The sequence below is a fragment of the Anabrus simplex genome, chromosome 3 (genome assembly GCF_040414725.1).
Source record: "Anabrus simplex isolate iqAnaSimp1 chromosome 3, ASM4041472v1, whole genome shotgun sequence".
Taxonomy (NCBI): domain Eukaryota; kingdom Metazoa; phylum Arthropoda; class Insecta; order Orthoptera; family Tettigoniidae; genus Anabrus; species Anabrus simplex.
Window position 1 is genome coordinate 498,284,903 of NC_090267.1, and position 25,034 is coordinate 498,309,936.

The 25,034-nt window shown below is 41.4% G+C and overlaps 1 protein-coding gene across 1 annotated transcript in view; it reads right to left on the minus strand.

Annotated features, from left to right (window-relative positions):
* Mp20 (Muscle protein 20) overlaps positions 1–24,238 on the minus strand; it is a 39,415-nt gene extending 15,177 nt beyond the window's left edge. Inside the window, exons 1-2 of the mRNA XM_067143662.2 lie at positions 24,080–24,238; positions 6,749–6,960 (exon numbers count right to left, since the gene is read on the minus strand). Of these exons, the coding sequence (XP_066999763.2) occupies positions 6,749–6,960; positions 24,080–24,109 (242 nt within the window). The 5' untranslated portion in view covers positions 24,110–24,238. The remainder of the gene's footprint in view (positions 1–6,748; positions 6,961–24,079) is intronic.
* Positions 24,239–25,034: the final 796 nt, after the last annotated feature.

Below are 25,034 nucleotides of genomic sequence, written 5' to 3' on the forward strand. Positions count from 1 at the left end.
CAACATCCCAGTGGCGTTTTAAGGAAGATGTGAGTGAGACTGTTGTGAATGAAATGAAAGTGGAGTTTTAGATAGTTATACAAATATGCAGTACGGTGGAACCTCACCAATAGAATATAATTCAGATTCAGAGTGGTTATCAATTTGTACTCAACTTTGCTTCATTCAAATACTATGTACAAAGAAAGCACGTTTCAACGTATTCATCAATGAAATATCTTGTAACATATGCGCCCTGTTGACATACTAATGACCGATAAAGTGTATGATTAACACTGTTCTTAAAGTTTGGTGTTGTTGTTAAGATTTTAAAAGTCCGACACCTTCCCTGAATAGTCAACGTCGGGGTCTTAGATTCAGTCCGTCCTGGGGTCGACTCGCGGCCGGGTCGAGGATTTGAATTGCGTATATATATATTACATAATATCAATTCCTCAATTTAGAGGTTGCCTAAAAAGCAAAATACCAACTGATATTGTGTAACAAAGAATTACATAGAAGTCTATTGAATGTTAAAGCAAATCACCGAAGGTGGTGTCTTAAAATACTTATAGATGATTTCAAGGCAGAAAGTACAATATTAATAGTGAAGGATTTTCTTCTCCTCACAATCAACATCGTCAAGTTGACTCGCGGACGGTTCGATCGATTATATATATCCTACATTGTTGTCTTTGTAAGCAATTACATCGATCTTTCGAGTGCTTCCCAACTCTCTTCTCTTCATATTGAGACAACAGACCACTCTACGAACCACCACAGAAACAAGCTAAAGTGTTTACATCCCTCCATAGGGTTGCCGTCAGGAAGGGAAACCGGCCACAAAACAGGGTCAAATCCACTTGTGATATGCTGTTCGCCCTCGCAGGAGTGGGACAAAGCGCTAGGAGACGTTTAAGGTTTATAAACTTCATGAACAATATTTTATCCGAAAAAAGTCCTTTATTTTTCAATGGAACTGATCGGCACAAGTGTTAAAAATGTCGTGCTTTCGGTATTTACCTCATTTGAAATGAGAATTTTTTTTTGTGTAATATTAATTTCAAATAAATGTATGCACGTAGTCCTGTTTTCTGATCGGCGATGAGGTGAGGTGGTAATGATGGTGAATCAAACAGGGTAGTGAAGTGGAGTCTTTGAATAAGAAATATCACGCCATTTGCCTGGACGTGAAAATGGGAAATCGCAGAAAACCATACTCAGGACAGCAGACGCTTGGGTTCGAACCCACTCGTGTCCCTAGTGCAGAACTTGGCTTCAAACTCGTAGCCCGTTAACACGCACAACCACTTTTAAATAAATACACTGAAGAAAATAGAAATTGCACACCCAGAAGGAGTGGTGCTACATTGCTGCAATTGAACATGCAGGACGAGTGTTCGGTTGTGATTCGATGATTATACTTTCAGGTCCTTCTGAATGCAAGTTTGGATAACAATCAATATATGATGTGCCCACCACGAGCTGCAATACATTGATGAATTCGTCGAGGCATGGAGTCAATAAGGCCCTGGATCGCTTCCTAAGGAATTGTGGCCCATGCTTGCTGCACTGCACTGGTCAGTAGTTCCAGAGTTGTGGGTGGCTGAGGACGGTTGGCCAGTTGTCGACCCATCATGCCCCACACATGCTCAATAGGACTTAGGTCCGGGGATCTGGCGGGCCATTCTAAGGTTGTGATGCCGTGGAGAGCTTTTCTGGAGATGCGTGCGGTGTGAACCCGGGCATTGTCCTGCTGAAGCATCCCATTAGCAGTGTTCGCCATCATAGTGACAACCACCCTATCAACGTACTGTCGAGCAGTCATAGTGCCCTCAACAAGAACTAATTGTGATTTCACATTAAAGCCAATAGCTCCCCAGACCATAATGCTTGGTGTTGGCCCTGTGTACCTCTCGACAATAAGATCTGAGCGGCCCCTCTCCCCGGTACGTCGGCGCACACGATTCCGGCGATCACTGCGGGCAAGACAGAAGCGCGCTTCATCACTAAAGACGACCCTATGCCATTCGTCGACACACGTCGATCTTTCTCGACACCAGGCCAGCCTTACACGTCGCTGTTGTGGGGTCAATGGAACACCTCTTGCAGGGACACGGGCTCATAAGCCTGCTGCACGCAGGCGATTACCAACTGTTTGTTGTGTAACGAGGGGTGCCACAGCCGCTCGAATTTGCGGGCCATCCGAATGATGCGGCGATCCTCTCTCACAGTTGTCTGTCGCGCCAGGCCTGTGCCAGGTCTACGAGTGTGGGTACCTTCATTTAACCACTGCTGCCATACACGTTGTACCGTAGATGCCTGTCGGCCAACACGTGCAGCGACAGTCCTTAGCGATAATCCAGCCTCACACAGCCCAATTATCCGAGCCCTCTCAAACGGCGACAGTTGTTGATAGCGTGTTCTTTTCTATCGTCGAGGCCTGTTTGAATGGGAACACTTCACTACACAAACTGCAAGTCAACTAAGCTACACCAGAGTCCGTTTACTGGAGTTGCTTCCTCCGCGACCAATCACGTGGGGAGACCTGTAGCAACAATCCAGCGGGTCTGAAAATTTGATCGTTTACATACCTACACGGCATCCTTCCATATCCTGAAAATCAACACAAACGACCAATGCCTTCATGGTGTTGCAATTTCCATTTTCTTAAGTGTATAATATGAAATATACGTGACTGTATTTAAATTGTATGAGTACAAAATTACCGCACTAAAATTTCAGACTTAAAGTATGTTCTCATCAACAGAGTCCGCATTTTGAAAACCTAATATATGCCTAAAAAGACTTATGATATGGCCTAAAACTCCTCAAAAAGTGATTTAAAATGAGCGAAAACATCTTCCAAAAACACGACGGAAAGAAATTATGTATTTACCCAACATAATAAATACATACTTACGTACATTATCTTTAACTCGCAAATTGAGTGTCAACAAATAATAATAATAATAATAATAATAATAATAATAATAATAATAATAATAATAATAATAATAATAATAATAATAATAATAATAATAATAATTTCGTGTGGCTATTTCAATGCTATGTGCTTTACGTCGCACCGACACAGATAGGTCTTATGGCGACGATGGGATAGGGAAGGCCTAGGAATGGGAAGGAAGCGGTCGTGGCCTTAATTAAGGTACAGCCCCAGCATTTGCCTGGTGTGAAAATGGGAAACGACGGAAAACCATCTTCAGGGCTGCCGGCAGTGGGGTTAGAACCCACTCTCTCCCAGATGCAAGCTCATAGCTGCGCCTTCCTAACCGCACGGCCAACTGGCCCGGTGTGGCTATTTCTATCCGAGTGCAGCCCTTGTAAGGCAGACCCTCCGATGAGGGTGGGTGGCATCGGCCACGTGTAGGTAACTGTAGATCATAGTGTTATGTGTGGGGTATGAGTTGCAGGGATGTTGGGGACAGCACAAAAATCCAGTCTCCGTGTCATTGGAATTAACTAATGAAGGTTAAAATCCCCAACCTGGGCGGGAATCGAACCCGGAACCCTATGACCATTCAGTCGGCGGTCGGGCAATATCGTCATTATTAGGATATTATGGAATCCACTGATATTCTGGACACCACTTGTTTGTCGCGACTTACAAGTCGTAAATCTTTTATCTGGTGTCCCTTCGCGTATTTCTCAGAGAGCTATCTGACCATCTGAAGAACAAAATTATCCTCGCTGAGTTTGGACAGCTTTAGATGACTTTATATTTGGCTTTCTAACATGATGAAAGTAACAAGCACGTGCAAGTATGTTAGTACACGCACACTTTTTTTATTTGCTTTACGTCGCACCGACACAGATAGGTCTTAGGGTGACGATGGGATAGGGTAGGCCTAGGAATTAGAAGGAAGCGGCCGTGGCCTTAATAAAGGTACAGCCCCGGCATTTTCCTGGTGTGTAAACGGGAAACCACGGAAAACTATCTTCAGGGCTGCCGACAGTGGGGCTCGAACCTACTATCTGCCGATTACTGGATACTGGCCGCACTTACGCGACTGCAGCTATCGAGCTCGGTCACACGCGCACTTTAACATCTTACTTAAATGTGGATTTTTACTTACTGTACTACGGTGATAATACGTCCCCCTCTCATCGCCAGCCCATCCAGATTATAAGTAATGTCTCATCATACTTAAGCGATGTGAATTTCCAAACAGTACGGATATACGATGTATACGTTATTTCACAGTTTTCAAACTGAGTACTGAAACTTTTGAGTGTTGTCATTTATTAAAAGCTCCAATGTTTATTCAGATACAATAATTAACAAACGCAAATGCATGAAAATGACTTTGCGAAAATCGAATTATCATAAATATGTCTCCCGATCATAGCAAAAAGTCAACAGCTGCTAATTTCAGATGGCAATCAGCCATAAGACACAGCCTGCACGTTTGCTAGGTAACATTGTCTGACCATCTATCCGTACCTTACATCACAGCCTGCACGTTTGCTAGGTAACATTGTCTGACCATCTATCCGTACCTTACATCACAGCCTGCACGGTTGCTAGGTAACATTGTCTGACCATCTATCCGTACCTTACATCACAGCCTGCACGGTTGCTAGGTAACATTGTCTGACCATCTATCCGTACCTTACATCACAGCCTGCACGGTTGCTAGGTAACATTGTCTGACCATCTATCCGTACCTTACATCACAGCCTGCACGGTTGTTATGGTTACACTTCGGTCACACGTTTTGTGGCATAACGTTACACAAATTTTCTGGTGACCCCCAGCCATAAGGCGTATTTATGTCAAATCTCTCAGATACTTGATAATAGACCTAAAGCCTTTCGAGACTCTCCCTATATGCACCATCGCGATCTATGTCGCATTCGTATCGCTCCGCACCAATATGCACTCCGCCTCAACGATATAAACAGTGTTGTGTTTTCCCGATCTCGGAGTGCGATAGGTTCCTCCATGGTACAGTCCTCCCGTTCAGTGACACCTGTCGGTGTATACAGTCGGCCTTATGTAGGAGAACTCGACAGAGACGCATTTCCGCCACTATATTCGATACGAAGAGAGGTATCTTAAATATTTTCTCCTGGAACACATCACTAATTGTCACAATTTTTAACCATAGGAATAGGAATTGGAACCTGAAAGGCGAACCAGCAAGAGGAGAATGCATATTAAATAGTAGGAAGCAACGGGAGTTCTTACAAAAGAAAAGACAGTAGCTTGTGATGATCTGTATGAAGACCTGGGTATACAACAAAGAGAGAGAGAGAGAGAGAGAGAGGAAAAAGAACACAGACTGCGTATCAAGTAAAACAGTTGAGGTCAGGATACTACAAATGACAATTGCATTCAGTGGAAAGAGTATTAAGAAAAGGTCCTAACTGATGAACACTCAAGAGCCATGTATGGGCGCGGTGTAAATACAAAAACCAAACAGGCGGTGGATTAGGCACTTAGAATTGAATGATGTTAAGGCTATGGGACCAGAAAATACACCATCACAAATATGGAAAGCCATTGCACGAACCAGGGGTGGCTCGGCTCATATGCCTATTCAGCAGGTGAAGAAATGTCGGTTCATTGGATGGAGATAACTATTCAATATTATGGGAACTATGGAAGATTTAAATTGATGGGTCACACGGTGAAGGTATGGGAACGAATGATTGATCAGAAACGGATGCAGGGATTGGAATGTAACGTTGCATTATGTGAAATAAGAGCAACAGACGTTGTATTTGCCCTGGGATAGCTGGTAGAAAAGTGCATGGAAGGCAATGATGTTTTTTCTATAATTTTAATCGGCGTTGAGAAGGCGCCACATGACGTGACTACGATGAAATTTGGTGCCAGAGAGGTATGTCTGTCTGATATGAGGTATGTATAAGAATAGCCGAACGTTTACTACATGTGCGTTAGGAACGGCTATCCTGTTTCTGGTTAACGTAGGAGTACACCAAGGTTCAGTTCTGAGCCCCTTACTGTTTACTGTTGTTGAGGATGTGTTTGAAGTAGAGGATAAGGAAAGAGACACCATGGTCATTGATATCCGCTGATGACGCGGTGCTCTGAACAGAGGCAAACATGGAAGCTGAAAAGTGATTGGCGGAAAAATAGAGAGAATCGCTAGAAAGTGGAGAAATAAGGATAAGCACTACCAAGAAAAAGTTTATGAGCCTTAGAGAAAAGGAATCAAGTGTAGATTAATGGAATATATGTACTAACAACTAACAAATTCGGGTATCTTGGTTCATTTATCCAAAGAGTTGGTCGATCTGTGTCAAGAAAAAGAAGCCAGATACAATCTGCATGGTGGAATTGGAATAATGTGTCCAATGTTTTATATGACTGAAAGATGACTCAAAACTTGAAGTGGAAATCTAAAAGAAGGTAGCCATGATAGCTACTACCAGAAACCTGAACGATGAAAAGAAAATGCGCTGAGAAACTGGATGTTGCAGAAGTGAGAATGATAAGCTTTGCAACAGGACACACAAAAATAGGTAAAGTAAGAAACGAGGTGGTAGGAGGAAGGATAGATGTAAGTGTTGCAGATGACTTAAAAGGTCAGGGAAACCTGACTCAAGTGGTCAAAAGAATAGACCAGAAAAATTCAGAAGGAGGATGCTGGAAAGGGGAGTAGACAGGTTTGAGAAGACGATGGATTGACAATATTTAAGACAGTATGAACCTACGCAGTCTTTCCTAGGAGATGGTAAACAATAGACCCTCGCATCAGTGACCCCACGTACTACTCACATGTTGATGTTCTCCATCATCTTGAACTGGCTGCCGGATGTGTTGATCTTGGGCACGCTTCCTGGAGAGATCTTGTTCATGAGCTGGCACAGGACGACACCGTCTCTGATAACATCCTCGTAAGCTTCACCAGGAGGGAATTTCTTGCCAAGGATGGTCTCGATCCATTCTTGTGCTTCCTTCTCCTGTTCGAGGTTTCGCTTGCCAGCCAACTGGAAGACAAACACACTTAAATTATTAGATGAAAAGCAGTAAGGTTATTGAACCCTAATTAAAGCTGCAGAAAATGATTTTAAAGCAAACATGGAACACTGGAAAATAATACGTAGTATCTATGGTGCACTAACGATGTTCGCGATTCAAGAGGGGGATTAGTTATGTTTATGGTAGGAAGAACTGTGCAAAGTATAAGTCTTCATTTTTCCTCCTATTCAATACCTTATTCAACCCCCCTGAGAGGGTTACAAATTCATCTCAAATTTATTTTTAAAATATACATGTCCGCTGAAGATGGCCCATAAGTAAGGGCTGACACATGAATGTCGTCCAAGTCGTCCCGTTTCTTGAAAGTTTCTCCTGGTGCCCTAATAAAGTCTATCCGTCACACGCTTCACTGAAGGGTGAAACATATCTTAATCACCACTAGCACTGACCGCTGATAATTGCAAACAGTAAAAAAATACCCATGGCCCAACAGTCCCGAAGGGCCATGACCTTCCAAGCGACCGCTGCTCAGCCCGAAGGCCTGCAGATTACGAGATGTCGTGTGGTCACTACGACGGATAATCTTGGCCGTTATTCTTGGATTTTTAGACCGGAACCGCTGTATCACCGTCATATAGTTCCTCAATTGTAATCACGTATGGTGAGTGGACCTCGAACCAGCCCTCAGATGCAGGTAAAAATCCCTGATCTGGCCGGGAATCGAACCCGAAGCTTCCGAGTAAGAGGCAGGCACGCTACCCGTACACCACGGGGTGTGGTAGGCAGCATTAGGTACAGAAATACGTGCATTGTAATAAGAAATGATAAACAATTTGAAATTTTTATAGCTTTAATTAACAACTATTGAACAGCGGTGAGAGACAACAGACGTATGATTTAAAATGTTATTTGGTTTCTCTTTCGTTTATGTTTTTTTTTACCTAGAGGCTCAAATTTGCGACGCTTTTATATCCGCCTCATTCGTTTCTAAGACGTGCTTTTGTTCTCACTCTGTCTCTTATTGAGTCTAGTTTCCTCACGCATGCGTTTGATATAGTATATATATTGTACCTTTTGAAATTCAGTTTTTGTACACGTAATACTGTTTGAACTTTTTTTCTTGTGACCGCACCCAACCCCCGACTTGAAGGACCATCAAAAGGCCAGGGGTGATAATTATTATTACTATTATTATGGGATATGGCCTCCGGAAAGGTCGGTTGATGGTCTTCTCCTAGTAGACGATCTATTGGAAACCTGCATATCTGTGAGGATGGGGCCCTACCTTACATGATTTCTAACGATAGAGACAGCACATATACAAAGTCCCCGAGCCATCACAATTAACTAATTAAGGTTAAAATCTCCGACTCGCCGGGTATCGAACCCGCAAGACAAGCACGCTAACCATTTAGGCATAGAGCCGGACGGAAGGCCGTGGAGGTTCTGGTATCGTAATAAGGAAGCATTAAGAATTAGATGAATCCATGTCAGATTTTTATTTTGCTTGTGGTTTAATGTCCAAGGTTTACGGCACGCAGGGATAGGGAAGGGAAGGTACAGCCCTGGTATAGCTGAGCTGAGTGACTCAGGCGGTTGAGGCGCTCGTCTTCTGACCCCAACTTGGCCCAGTCCGGTGGTATTTGAAGGTGAAGCCTCGTGTCGGTAGATTTACTGGCACGTACAATATCTCCCGCGGGACCAAATTCCGACACCTCGACGTCTCCGAAAACCGCAACAGTAGTGAGTGAGACGTAAAGCAAGTAGCATTATTATTTACCTGGTGTGAAACTCGGAAATTACGGAAAGCCATATTAAGGTATAATTCGAACCCACAATCCCCCGAATAAAAGATTAAATTTGTCTAAAACTAAACGTAACTTTAGAGACAATCTATTTAAATGCGTTACCCGATTCCTATGAGTGGTCGAAACACGAGAGAAATGTGAAGTTGGTCTGTTCCATCTTTCCCTCTAGTCATTTCCTGGTGATAAGGTCAACTAAATGTTTATAATTGTAAGTCACAACTCTGTAGAACAACTGAGCATTTGCACTCGTGTCGAACAATGACACACCGTTAGGTTTCATTACACTTTTAGAAATGCTAGTGCGATTTCTTCTTCGTCACTCAGGAACACCGACTTCAGCTAATTATTGCGGGGGCATGATTAACATGGCCACAGCATGTGAAATGAGGAACAACTATTAATGCAAACATTCCTATATAATAACAATATTCACAAACAGAAAAAAGCAGACTGTAATGGAGCTTGTTTTTCATTTTTTTGCTATTTGCTTTACGTCGCACCGACAAAGATAGGTCTTATGGCGACGATGGGACAGGAAAGATCTAGGAATGGGAAGGAAGCGGCCGTAGTCTTAATTAAGGTATAGCCCCAGCATTTTCCTGGTGTGAAAAAGGGAAACCACGGAAATAATATTCACAAGTAAACAAAAAATAGGACATGATCCATAAATACAGTCAATATTTTGAAGGAATATTTTATGTACGAAGCTATCAAAAATTACCATAAGTAAAAATGTTAGAACTTGCTTCATAAATATATTTTCTTAATAAATATCCTGGTCCGCCTCTGTGATGTAGTGGTTAGTGTGATTATCTGCCACCCCCGGAGGCCCGGGTTCGATTTCCGGCTCTGCCACGAAATTTGAAAAGTGGTACGAGGGCTGGAACGGGGTCCACTCAGCCTTGGGAGGTCAACTGAGTAGAGGTGGGTTCGATTCGTTCCTCTGCCATCCTGGAAGTGGTTTTCCGTGGTTTCCCACTTCTCCTCTAGGCAAATGCCGGCCACGGCCGCTTCCTTTCCTCTTCCTTGTCTATCCCTTCCAATCTTCCCGTCCACCGACAAGGCCCCTGTTCAGCATAGCAGGCGAAGTCGCCTGGGCGAGGTACTAGTCATTCTCCCAGTTGTATCCCTGAACCCAGAGTCTGAAAATCCAGGACACTGCCCGTAAGGTGGTAGAGGCGGGATCCCTCCCTGAGTCCGAGGGAAAACCAACCCTGGAGGGTAAACAGATTAAGAAAGAAAGAATAAATATCCTATTACCGTGCTGTATATTTTGCATGTAATGATAGGAAATGTGAAAAGCTCTACCAACAGAAGTACCACCGGTACAGTCTATATCTAGTTCTCTGAAGGAAAGGAATGCTCGATTTTTACCTCATTTCTTGATACAAATCCATGTACCACGTTCTCCAGATTTAACGCCTTAGTAGCCTCCGGAGACTACCAGACTGCACGTCTCAAGGGGAGGTGGACGACATTACAAGGAAAAGTGACATAAAGATAGGTATGATTCGAACTAGAATATCTTACTCCATTTTTGCAACATACACTGACTGTCAGAGCAAATGCAACACCAAGAAGGAGTGGTCAGAACTTTATGTCAATTGCAGGGTAGACTGACGTCACTGAGGTATGCTCATGATGTGAAATGCGCCGCTGTGCTGCGCACGTAGCGAACGATAAATGGGACACGGCGTTGGCGAATGGCCCACTTCGTACCGTGATTTCTCAGCCGACAGTCATTGCAGAACGTGTTGTCGTGTGCCACAGGACACGTGTATAGCTAAGAATGCCAGGCCGCCGTCAACGAAGGCATTTCCAGCAGACAGACGACTTTACGAGGGGTATGGTGATCGGGCTGAGAAGGGCAGGTTGGTCGCTTCGTCAAATCGCAGCCGATACCCATAGGGATGTGTCCACGGTGCAGCGCCTGTGGCGAAGATGGTTGGCGCAGGGACATGTGGCACGTGCGAGGGGTCCAGGCGCAGCCCGAGTGACGTCAGCACGCGAGGATCGCCGCATCCGCCGCCAAGCGGTGGCAGCCCCGCACGCCACGTCAACCGCCATTCTTCAGCATGTGCAAGACACCCTGGCTGTTCCAATATCGACCAGAACAATTTCCCGTCGATTGGTTGAAGGAGGCCTGCACTCCCGGCGTCCGCTCAGAAGACTACCATTGACTCCACAGCATAGACGTGCTCGCCTGGCATGGTGCCGGGCTAGAGCGACTTGGATGAGGGAATGGCGGAACGTCGTGTTCTCCGATGAGTCACGCTTCTGTTCTGTCAGTGATAGTCACCGCAGACGAGTGTGGCGTCGGCGTGGAGAAAGGTCAAATCCGGCAGTAACTGTGGAACGCCCTACCGCTAGACAACGCGGCATCATGGTTTGGGGCGCTATTGCGTATGATTCCACGTCACCTCTAGTGCGTATTCAAGGCACGGTAAATGCCCACCGCTACGTGCAGCATGTGCTGCGGCCGGTGGCACTCCCGTACCTTCAGGGGCTGCCCAATGCTCTGTTTCAGCAGGATAATGCCCGCCCACACACTGCTCGCATCTCCCAACAGGCTCTACGAGGTGTACAGATGCTTCCGTGGCCAGCGTACTCTCCGGATCTCTCACCAATCGAACACGTGTGGGATCTCATTGACGCCGTTTGCAAACTCTGCCCCAGCCTCGTACGGACGATCAACTGTGGCAAATGGTTGACAGAGAATGGAGAACCATCCCTCAGGACACCATGCGCACTCTTATTGACTCTGTACCTCGACGTGTTTCTGCGTGCATCGCCGCTCGCGGTGGTCCTACATCCTACTGTGTCGATGCCGTGCGCATTGTGTAACCTGCATATCGGTTTGAAATAAACATCAATTATTCGTCCGTGCCGTCTCTGTTTTTTTCCCCAACTTTCATCCCTTTCGAACCACTCCTCCTTGGTGTTGCATTGTCACTGTCAGTCAGTGTAAATTAAAAACGCTCAGAACAGGTAAATTTGTATATTTTTAACTGTCAGTATCCTAAAAGTGCCTAATAAAGAGACAAACCCCATGGCACTACCCTTGAAGGGCCTTGGCCTGCCAAGCGACCATTGCTCAGCCCGAAGTGCTGCAGATTATGAGGTGTCGTGTGGTCAGCACCACGAATCCTCTCGGACGTTATTCTTGGCTTTCTAACCGGGGCCGCCATCTCACCTTCAGATAGCTCCTCAATTCTAATCACGCAGGCTGAGTGGACCTCGAACCAGCCCTCGGGAATCGAACCCGGGGCCTCCGGGTAAGAGGGAGGCACGCTACCCCTACACCACGGGGCCGGCTAAAAGTTTTTAATATTACTAGGAAACAGAGTTATTAAATATATTTGAAATATAGGTTTTAGTACTCATCCCAAATTTCAGGTACACTTTACTTAGGAACTAGTAAATATACAGAGCTGAAATTAAACATGCCCCCTCTGTGGTGTAGTGGTTGGTGTGATTAGCTGCCACCCCCGGATGCCCGGGTTCGATTCCCGGCTCTGCCACAAAACTTGAAAGTGGTACGAGGGCTGGAACGGCCTCTACTCAGCCTCGGGAGGTCAACTGAGTAGAAGTGGGTTCAATTCCCACCTCAGCCATCCTTGAAGTGGTTTTCCGTGGTTTCCCACTTCTCCTCCAGGCAAATGCCGGGATGGTACAAAACTTAAGGCCACGACCACTTCCTTCCCTTTTTCTTGTCTATCCCTTCCAATCTTCCCCCCCCCCCCCGCAAGACCCCTCTTCAGCATAGCAGGTGAGGCCACTTGGACGAGGTACTGGTCATCCTCCATTTGTAACCCCCGACCCAGAGTCTGAAGCTCCAGAAAACTGCCCTTGAGGCGGTAGAGGTGGGATCCCTCGCTGAACCCGAGGGAAAACCGACCCTGGAGGGTAAACAGATGAAGAGAAGAAAAAATTAAACATTATATTTATGTGTACTGTCATCTGTGAGATAGATTTAAGAAAACAACAAATTTAATCTTTAGTGACCCACAGGTCGAATTCATGATCAGAAATTTAAAGTGCCTGAAAAGAAGAAATAAGTATAATTTTTGTTCTAACCGAAATCTGTTATCACATACCAAGCCTATTAGGCATGATTCTGAAATTTTACTTCCTGAAGTACAGCCATTAGCTAGAAAAGTGTACCTGAAATTCGGGATGCATACGAAAATAAAATTGTGCTGTATGTAGGTCTTATAAGACCTATCTGTGTCGGAGCGACGTAAAACAAATAGCCATATGTAGGCCTAAATAAATATAGAATAACACTATTTTCTCGTACAAATGAAAACTTTTATGATACTAACAGTTAAGAAGAAGTACAAATTTACCTTTCCTGAGAGTTTTGAAGTTATATTGCAAAAATGGAGTAAGATATTCTAGATCAAATCTTACCTATTTTTATGCCACTTTCCCCCATAATGTCGTCCACTTCCCCTGAGGGGACTTATCATCTAGGAGGAGATTTTTTGGGGGAGCAAAATGAAACTCTGCCCCTAAGATATTTTTTGTGGAGGCGGGTGGAAGGAAACGCCTCCCCCCCCACCCCAATAAAGTCGGCGCCACAGTGACGTTACGACTGAATGAGAGGTTCCAGTGGGTGTTCTTTATTTAGTCAGCGGAACTTGGCACGTGTTTTGGCATATCGCTGTGTACCATTCCTTTGTCATGAAGAACACTTAAAGCAAACAAACTGCTAGTATTTGGCAGGGCACATGCCAGCCGCTGGCCCTCACCGTGGGAGGACATGGCTAATTTAAAAGGTGCATTTCTATGGGAGCGAATGGAGATGTTTACAAATCTCTTAGTGGAGATTTATAGTCCCTATTTTTAGCATCATATACAAAAATAAGTCGAACAGCTGAGGCATGATCGGCATAACAGATAGTGACGGCCTAAAATATCTTCTTGCGTTCTGTGAACGGCATTTTTAGACCAGAATTACGTAATATTAAATTCTATTAAATGCATTTGAGTTATTCATTGTGTTTCCGTGAAAGTAGCCAGCCCCGTGGTGTAGCGGTAAAGTGCCTACCTCTTAACCAGAAGTCTCTGTTTCGATTCCCGGAGAGGTCAGGAAATTTTACCTGTACCTGAGGGCAGGTTTGAACTCCATTCAGCCCATTGAGGAGCCATCTGACAGCAAGATAGCGGCCGTTATTCTAGAAAGCCAAGAATAACGGCCGAGAGGATTCGCCGTGCCGACCACACGACACCTCGTAATTTGCATTCCTTTGGGCTGAGTAGTGGTCACTTCGTAGGGTTCACTGGGGGAGTCTCCGTAAAAACAACCAAATTTTTGTTTGGACCATCAGTCCGTAGAATGGTTTGATACAATGTTTGACCAATGTCACTCAACGCTCTGGTGACCATTTCATGTCTACGTAACTACCAGTGAACAAGTCCTATGAAGCTATGCCAACATAATTCAATAAATCGTTTTCCTCTCACAAAATCAATTCATTTGAGATCTGATTTACCCTTCTCACCTTAAACATTCTTCCGCAACACCACATTTCAATAGCTTCTATTCTCCTAATTTATTCACTAGTTATTGCCCATTTTTCACTTTCATACAATGCTACGCACCACACGAAAGTCTTCAAAAACATCTCTCTTAATCTCTGAAGTGAACAAATGCATTTTCCTAAGAAAAGTATAACTTGGTTGTGTCTGCATTTTATGTCATCCTTATCTCTGCCCGTGTCACAGTACCGAAGCTTAACCAAAGTAATGATTCTCCTTGCACTTATTTTAATACTTTATTTACTAATCTAATATTTCCTGCTTCACTGGACTTCCTTTGGCTGCATTTTATTAGTTTTGTTTTGGATTTAATACACTTCTTAACTGTGCCCATACCATTCAGCGAGTTTTCTGCAGACTCAGATGAAATAGGAGTATTATTCTTTTTTCCCCTGCGGGTAGGAATAACACTCAACACAGGTACCCATTTAATTGTTAGGAGAATAAGATTTTGTGTCTCAATCCCCTAGAGTGGTCTAGTGGTTAGCTTGATTAGCTGCCACCCCTGCAGACCCCGCTTCAATTCCCGGCTCTGTCACGAAGTTTGAGAAGTGGTGCGAGGGCTGGAATGGGGTCCACTCAACTGAATAGAGGGGTATTCGATTCCCACCTCAGCCATCCTCGAAATGGTTTTCCGTGGGACCTAACTTAAGGCCACGGCCGATTCCTTCCGTATTCCATGTCTATCCCCTCCGATCTTCCCATTCCTCACACCAGGCCCCTGTTCAACATAGCATTAAACAATTTTATATCAAGGATAAGTTAACTTGTAGCCGCACGAGGCCTATAGTAACGTCACATTCGTCACACATGTTGTCGCGTTATGACCCCCAGTCGTGTCTCTTAAGGAGACATTCCTACACTATGGTACGGTAAGGAAAGTAAACAACGAAAAGTCTTCCTGATGGACGGCATATCCATAGCTTGCTTGGAGGCGTAACCAGTCTTAAGGAAAATAATGGATTGGATGAGCATTGTCAGATACATCGTATTATTTTCGCAGTGACGATCTGTGGAAATTTACAGTGACGGAGAATCAAACCAACCACATCTGTCTCTCTCTAGAATTGCTATGAATCACTTAAAGAATTTCAGCTATATATTTCTAACAATAAAAATTTCTCCTTAGTACATAAGCTGTATTATTTTGAATTGAGATAGAAGATTACAGTGCTTCGTCATTCATGATATCCTTTTTTTATTCAAAGAAAAATTTCCAAGCGGTGTTTTTTCACTGTGACACAAATGCAACGAACAGAAGTTGAGTTCCCTAAAGACGTCTATGGTGGTGGTTATAATTGTTCTAAGAAGAAGTACAATTGGGAAACAATCCTCTATTACCGCTTATCAGAAATGAAATTGGAAGATGTCCTGCACCTCTTCGAAGTTGTAAGCTGTTTCATAAAGGCAATGTTATTGGTTAACAGTATCCATTTATAGATCTTCAGATTAATTATATTTAAAAGGAAATGTTTAATGTGGTGCTCATACCTGTAGAAATCATGTCTCACTAAAGTAACAAAACTTTTTAATCATCAAGGCTACAAAATTGTAGAGGTTTAGTAAATTAATTTTAGTGATATTTATAAACTGTATGTTTGACTAATGATTATACGTATACTATTAACATTATTCTATTCACTGTATAACGGTGGTCGGTGGTGCATAATATTGGTCTGTATAATAACAGGCTTCATAGCATGAGCTCCGCCATATATGAAAGGCAATAAACCAAACTGAACTAACGTAACATAATAAATATCACGAAGTTATTTTGTCAAATGAGGAACACATTTGTATTTTAAATACAAACTAATAAATAGCTCAAAGTTGCGAAATGAAGTGGAAGAAATTAATGTTTTGGAAGAGACTCGAGACTGTTGTGATACAACGTTAGATCAGACAGCGGCTTTCAGCTGTGTCATAAGAAAGTGTTGTAAAACATGTGCTGTCATGTGGTGTTGATAGCATTAAAACCGATGTCAACATAAAATTCTTTCTAACTGCCAAGATAGTAAAAAACACGCCCTGTAATCAATATAAGAGCTACGTAGAACAGTATTTCATTTCTACATGAGTGTTATTCCCCGTTAAGGTAATGTGATGAGTGTAAAATGTTCACATTTTTTTACTGAACACTTCCAAGCTTCAACTTTATCTTCGATTAGGTACACAAAAATCGAAAATAGGTTCAATTCAGTTTTCCTGATTGTTTATTTGCATTTAACGACACTATGGGAAAACTGCTTAAAATATTTCCTGAAATCTTCTTACTTAAATCGAGCGATACCCAGGATGTGCACTGAACCATATATTCGTGCAGCGGAGGTAAATCGCACTAAGTTCTTTTAATATGGACTTGTTTTTTGGGCTGGAGGTCTGTCTGAAATCAATGTAAGCAATTTAGCGTAGACAAAAAGCAGACACCATTGCCAGCAACCAGTGTACAATGAAAGAACGACGCCATTTTGGTGGAGGGAAATTCATATTTTTGGACGATGTTGATGTCTGAGGTATTTGACCTACAAAGACAGGCTGTAAACGAAAAAAAATGGCGAATAATTTTAACTACACGAACATTGATTGAAATTCTGAACACCGCGCAAGAGAGAGACAATAATTTATTAATTTATTTATTTCGATTTATTTATTTATTTATTTATTTATTTATTTACTTATTTATTTATTTATTTTATTTATTTATTTATTTATTTATTTATTTATTTATTTATTTATTTATTTATTTATTTATTTATTTATTTATTTATTTATTTATTTCGATTTATCGGAGCGTTTTATCTCCCCTACGAGTGGAGTTAAATTTTGTATTAATTATCCGTGCCCCCTGCATGCCATAAGAGGCTACTAAGAGGGGAACGATCAAAGAATCGGTACTCACTATTTCCTCTTCTAAGCCAAAATCCACATCAGTAAATGTATGATCTATCGTGTAGCGGAGAAATTTACATATATATCCTGTTTTGGAAATATACTGGATTTGGTAGCTTTTGCCACAAACTGGCTAGATCGCATATTATTGCACATATGATAGTCCTTAGCACAAGGCACATTAAACGTAATATCTCCACCCATAAATCGAAAGAAATGTGTAGCATCATGATCAACGTCCAATTAAATGGCTGCTGGTTTAGCACTATATTTTATGACTATAATATTCCAGTCCTACTATATGAATGCCAATCCTGGGCGCTAACACTAAAACAAAGGAAAATAATCCAGATATGCCAGCGCAAAATGGAAAGAAAAATACTCCAGGTCTCATTGAGAGACAGAATACGGAACGAAGATATACGAAGGAGAACCGGCATGAAAGACGCTCTGACGACAGCCTATCAGCTAAAGTGAAAATGGGGAGGACACGTAGCGAGACTGGAGCAAAATCGATGGACCTACAAAATGACAATGTGGGATCCCAGACAAGGAAGACGGAACGTGGGAAGGCAAAGAACTAGATGGGCAGACTGGTTTGCGAGATGGGGAGGAAAACAATGGACAAGAACAGCAAAGATACGGCAAGAGTAGAAAGAGCTGGGAAAAATTGTGTGCAGAGATCACTGACCTTACGGGATACTCCTTTGCTCAAGCCCTGTGTTAACATAGGTCGATCAAGACACATATTATAGATATTGTGCAGGAGTGAAATATGCAACAGTGCACTTCCACAAAGAGACCTGAAGGTCACCTCTCTGATCACTGCGGCATAATACAGTAAAATTGATAAAAAGAGGTTTTTATGAAGTGGTGAATATAAAATTATCATACTCGCGTACACTGCGGAAAAAAGCCATGCAAGTGTAAAATATGTTGAAGTATGCTCTCAGGACAGAGGCGAAGAATACAACATACAATTGTACGCTTCGACGAAGAGGATACCGTGATGGTCATCTTCTGTGCACTCGGGAGAATAGCAAGACGAATGTCAAACAGACAGACGTTTGCATGAAGTAGTGATATGATAACTCATCACGTAACACATAGTGGAAGGAGGATATGCACCTGCAATGTATGTCAAAAGAATTTCAATGGAGGATAAGGTCAAGAAGTTACAAGAAACGTCTACAACATTCGGAGAAGAAGCTATGCAAGAACGAAGAGTGCAAGTTTACGCTTTCACCTAGAAGCAACCTGAACCCTCCCTGGGATAAAAGTGTACACGTGTCACGAATGCAACAGTGCGTTTTCGCGAATTGTTGTTCCAGAAAAACACCATTGCATTCACTCGGGAGTGAGACTACACAAGTGTACAATATGGGGTAATACGTTATCATGAAAAACTACAGATTAGCCAACATAATAATGCTCTTCAGGACCTGCTCACCTGATGAGCTAAACTGAGCACAGTCCCTGCATTGCAGGAGGCCATTGCCCTTAGGGGATTCATACGGCTAATTTATTTATTCTCGTCGCCATAAGACCTATCTGTGTCGGTGCGACGTAAAGCCCCTAGCAAAAAAATTATTTATTTATTTATTTATTAATATTCGCAAAATACTTATTATGGGAATAATTCTCCTGCCGTCGGTGACGTTACCATGTGTAGGGGGCTTTGCGGTGACCTAGACGAAACGTCAGTCAACGACAGTGAAATCTCGTTTAAAATACGGTGCCATTTGTACCTATTGTGTATAGAAGGCAGTGTAATAACGTGAGAAAGAAGATGACGAACATTGGTTGCCTGGTTACCACACTGTCGGTTTTCTGTCCACGCCAAATTGATGGCGCTAATTCAAGATGGATCTCCAGTCCAAAAACATATCCGTGATAAAATAAATAATCAAATGTGTGAATTGGATGTTAAGAAATCGAACGGAAAATTATATGTGTTATTATGAAAAGAAAGTTTACGAAGATTAAAAAAATTGGCAAGTGAAGGAATACCTCGGAGGTACAGATATTATTTGATTATATTATCAATAAACTCTTTATATATAATAAATATAAATTTTCAATCATTTGCGTTTGATGTGTGTTTACAGTATTATGAAGATTAACGGAGATGTTTGGGTTTATTACATATTTAGCAATATTCCAGATATATCCTCAAATATTAGTCATACCTAAAAAGTGTAAAATTCAAGCAGAGTAAAGTCATCACCAAACAGGTCCGCGGGGTGGTGGTCAGACAAGGTTTCCAGTATCCTAACCTCGCCACTAAGTGAATAAGTGAGATAGAGTGTAAGCTTTACGCCAGACCGTCTATGTGCTAGTGAAATAAATAAAAGAAAGATTCGTTGTCGACTCAGAAACACGCACCCTTCATTAAGCAGCTATCACCTTGACTACTATGGTAAGAATAGCATTTTCTTAATGCTGGCTTTTATGACGTCTTATAAATTCGAAATCTCAAAAATTAAAGCCGTTTCCAAAGAATTTCTGAATAGGTTTTAATTTTATGCCCACAACTATTAACCTCACGTAAAATGGACGAAGTCCGTGTCCGGCACACTTGTGAGTATATCTTCAATGTCAGTGTGGTATGGATTTATTAATGGTACTGAAAAGATATAAGAGAATGTAGAATATTATTGAGATTACGAAAGCTATTAGCCTAGATCCAGGTCCTACAAGTTGTCAGCGAAAAGTGACTTCAGTAGTGAGGAATATTAATAGCCCGCGATCGCTGCCAAAAAATATAGTTATTGAGGACAGACATAGTTTGTTTGGACGCACCAGTGTGGCTAATTATATTTCCTCCCGGTTACATAACACAGAAATATTGTCAAACGAAATATAACTCTCGCCTTAAAGCGAGACAAATCAGCTGGTGGTCTCACATACTACCTGTAATTCCTAAGAGCGTTCATTGTATATAATTGTTGTCTTGGCGAGGGATACATCAGCAGGTAGATGTGAAGAATATCCCACCTCGTTTTCCAGTATGGATACTTCTTTCTATCCATTGAGTATATACCAGGATAGAAGTTAAAATGCTTGTTAGGAAATTTTTAAAAGAAGCCATTTCTTAAAACATTACATCTAAATATTGTCCACGTTCATCAGACTTAAATTAACACCGGCTACAACGTACGGCACACAGCTAATGTAGCACAACATCCCTAGGCAAACAGCAGGAGCTTAGAAAGTAATCGAGGGATGATATGTGAAGATCTGAAAATTAACTAAACGCAATTGACGTATGTTAGGGCCTACCGAAATGTTATCCTTGGAAGACAGAGTCAAGGAGGGCATGGATGGCCCATGTACGGACGTATATAAGTAATGATGGCAGACGTTTGAAATGGCCCTAAGTTTCTTCTGGGTGATATTTGTATAAGGTTTACCGCTCCTAGGTTATACAGAAATGACTCACAACAATTTCCAAGTGTAAACTGTGTTGAGAAGTTTTCCCTCGCTGCAACCTCAAAGATTGTGTAACAGGAAACATGTGTGCACGCTAATCGATTAGTTTTATTTTTTAATTTTAATATCGTGCGCACTCTGTGTTTATTACCAAACAATTCGACGGACGTATAGACCAATTGCGTTGCCTCGTTGTAACATAGATGACAATCACTCAGGTTGTAGTACAGACTTCATACACAATACATTCATGATCAGTAATACTTGCACTTTATTCTGGTATGAAGAATAGCTATCTATGATTGTGGTTCAGATAATAAAATATAAAGCATGGTTCACATTAATATTTCCGTTCGTAGCCTCTAAAGTTACTGAACTCATCGTGAAATTGTCAGTAACTGAAATTATCTTGCACATTCTTCCAAACAATTCTCCGCTACACAATAGCAGACTGATTATGCCTGGGCATGTGACTCAACTACTGACTTTAATCAGCTTGACGGTTAGATGAATAGTCTCGTTCTTCCACGAAATGCTCTAGAAAGTAGAAATATTATATCCCCACGATATCATCATTATCATCATCTTTCTTCTAAGTTAGTGATTTCTTCAATGGAAGTTCAAGTTTTCTGAGCCTAGACTGTTATGATATTTTGGACAAATTTCAACCCATTTATAGTTCTTTTAATATTAAAATCTCTACAGAGAATAGGAGTAAACGCGACAGAGGATCTTAAAATGTGAATCAATTCATAATGTTTACATATTTAAGGAGAAAAAAATACAAAGGTAGAAAAATAAGTAACTTTTAAGATTTTTGGCCAACCACAGGATTACAAAATTTCGGTATGAAGTTGATGTGTTATTTGTTGAGATTCTCGACCTAGAAACTAGTTTCTGAGGTTGATCATGTTATCAAATTATTCCAAATGTTAAGAGTTTCCATTAAACTCTTCTCCTAAATCAACTGATATTGAGGGATTTACACTTATTACATATGTAGACAAGGCTTCATTCTGGATAGTTATGACTATCTAGTGTAAAGCACTTGGTTGGGAATTAAATGCTACATTGTATGCGTATTATTTACTTTCTATATCATTCTATACTTTCAATAAATGAGAAGAACTTCGAGAGAGCAAGCGAAAGCAACTTGTTAGTGAAATCAGCGCACAAGTTTTAAAATACTAAATTTTAAAACACACGGCTGCAAACAGTGTTAATTATTGCCCAGGAGGTTTAATACTTTATCCATCATTATTTTCGAAAGATTATGTTCGAAAAGATGTTGAAATTGCCTGCAGATTAGTATGTGTTCTACTGACTTTCCTCGTCTTGATTTCAGATATTCGTATTGTTATTGAAATTTTAATAATCCATAATGAGGTTATGAATATTCCCTATTTATTAACTTTCTTGCACTGGGGGTGGTTACTATTGGCTTTATACCTAGACGACCAAGCTTCAAATCTCGCACAATTCCCGGATGTAATTTTCATCTGAAAATTCACGTCACATCGAGAAGAGCTTTAAACCCCCGGCCATAGACCAAATATATCTGGTAAAAACTCAAGAAAATTGATTGACTCTTTACAACGGCCAGGTATGCCCGAATGGAAACAAGAATTGTTTATATGTTACACTGAAGAGAGCTTTTTTAAGGAAGGCATCGAGTGGTTATTCTAAGATTTTAGCAAAAAGCCACTACACACATGTAAGGCTATTTGAATGACTAGTATTATATAAAAAATGCTATGAGCATGTTCTTAATTTAGGGGCTACTGGCCGAAGTGGTAAAGGGATGTTCGATTCAGCTGGAAGGGCTTGGCTTTAATTCCCCGTCAGGAAGTAGAAACATTTAGAAGCAAGATTTCTACTTCCGGGGTTAACTAAGGTTAATTCCTGGGAGAAAGTCGACTGGGTACAGGTTGAGGATAGTGGAAGCCTTTACAAAAAATATTAATGTTGTTTTTTCGTACCCCTAACTACTGTACTTGTACCGCTTTCAGAGAAGCCCAAGTGCCGGAATTTTGTCCCGCACGAGTTCTTTAACGTTCCCGTAAAATTACCGCCATGAGTTTGGCGTATTTGAGCACCTTCATATACCAGCGGACTGAGCCGGTGTCGAACCCGTGAATTTGAGGTCAGAGAAGACTTTACCTTCCACTTCTCCAAAGGCTTTCATGGCCGTATGGAGATGGCTTTCGTTTATCCTTTTACGCATGGTGGTCGCTAATCTCACGTATCTTCAAGTTTACGAAAGAAACAAATAATGAAAGAAAGAAAGAAAGAAAGAAAGAAGGAAAGAAAGAAAGAAAGAAAGAAAAAAAGAAAATTCACATTGGCTTAAGGGGAGACGGAAAGCAATTAAAATAACATTTTTCCAAAAGTTGTCTCGTAAAATTATCTGGACTTGTGCAGAATCAAATGGTGTATAATTTATTACGATACGCTACCTGTAAATATTAAAAAAAATATTTTAGAACTTTAATGCACAAGTGAGAAATTTTACAACTTCGGACATGCTTCATTTTAAAGTTACCTATTTCTGTAACCGTCTGTGGTTTTCACTAATTTATTCCAGAATTATGAGCGAAGAAGTTTTCGGCTTGTCACAACAACCACTGCACATAACTCAGATTGACCGGAGTTTATCTGTGATTTATTGTTGTGAATACGCATTATCCACTGAAATAGAGCTGTTTTATGTCAATTCAATTCAATTTGAACTATTAAAAGGCTAAAAAGTGTGTTTAAAAAGCGTAAGTTTCACAGAAATAGGTACACGCATAATGCTGGTCTATGTGCTGATATTGTAAATACACTTCAAGCTTTCCCATCAAATGTATAAACGGAGGATAAACAAGGCGCAGCGAGCAGCAGGGCAAATGACTGCAGAAGCCAGGGGAAGAATAACACTTCAACTTCTAAGCATCCAGGATGAACAGAAAGAGAGAAAATGGTGACTATAGACCAGGTTGTTTTTAGGTGCTGATATGGGTAAATGCGTGAGTGAATTTTGTGTGTTACTTTGAACTGAAGTTCTGAAAATTGACTTTTCTTACGTGTCCGACTGACCCATTATCTCTTAATGTATACGAGATAAAAAGATAATTGTTTTCAGAGAGTTATTTTATGCAGCTACAGAGCTAGAAAAAAGAATTTCCCTAGATTAGTTTCTAATTTAGAGAGATTTATATTGACTTTTTTTCTAAATCATGTAACATTAAAAAATTAATAAATTTACAACTGTTCACTCGATCCACTTTGTTCTAGTTGAGTACTTAGACGAAGATTGAAATTAGCAGTGGTAAAGAGTTCAAAACCCTAAACTTAATAGTTCCTGATACATTGGGGTATGTTTTCTGTTTCCGACTCCCCTACTCGTTTACGTTTTGTATTGAACACACTCCATGCTTGAAACACACTGTGCGGTCCTCTCCTCACAACCTACCTTAGCACGAACTTGACGTTCCAGAGCCATTGTGATATGAGTATTGCGGGTTGCAGCAGTAGGGGCGGCTCTCTCGAAGTTTCGCTGTGATTTAGTTTTTGCACACTGGCCACGGGGTTGGCTCACTTGATGCTTTTATAGGTTCCGCCTTCCTCGAACCGCCTCTCCCTTCCGCCGCGGCTCGCCAGACATCCCACCACTACACTCCCCACCTCGCTCTTGGATTTTCACACTGGAGTCTAAAAATACATGGATTATTCAGAAAAAAATGTTACGTATTTTCTACTTGCGAAACCTTTGGGGTTGGTATCAGACTTCCCACGCCTCTGGCAGCTGTTTTCCTGTCACCACTTTGAGCAATGTTACCAACTGCATTGAAAGACATAATGCCGACTTGTAATAAAACAAGGTGACTATTGTTTCACCCTAATAAATTACGTAAGCAGCCTACTTCGTACCAAGATTTCCTCTCCAATATTCTAGCTCATCTTCTCGACATGGAAGGAACTTATTCACTTACTTCGTCTTCAAATCAGCTTTTCATTGGTGAGCAATAGTAGCCTATACAAGGCCGAACTTGGATATTCTATCGTTCTTCATCTTTAGAACGAGATTTCTCCAATTTGACCTAACATAATATTTAAATTTTATAGAAAAAATGTCAAATTGTTGCCTAATTTCCGTATGTGTTTACGACTGCATCTTGTTCATGTAATTATTTTTATTCATTCATGTCTCACTTCCGCACATTAAGGTTGGCAGTTTCCTCTCGTACATTAGTATTCGTCAAATAGTGGAGATTTTTATCAATCAATCAATCAATCAATCAATCAATCAATCAATCAATCAATCAATCAATCAATCAATCAATCAATCAATCAATCAATCAATCAATCAATCAATCAATCAATCAATCAATCAATCAATCAATCAATCAATCAATCAATCAATCAAT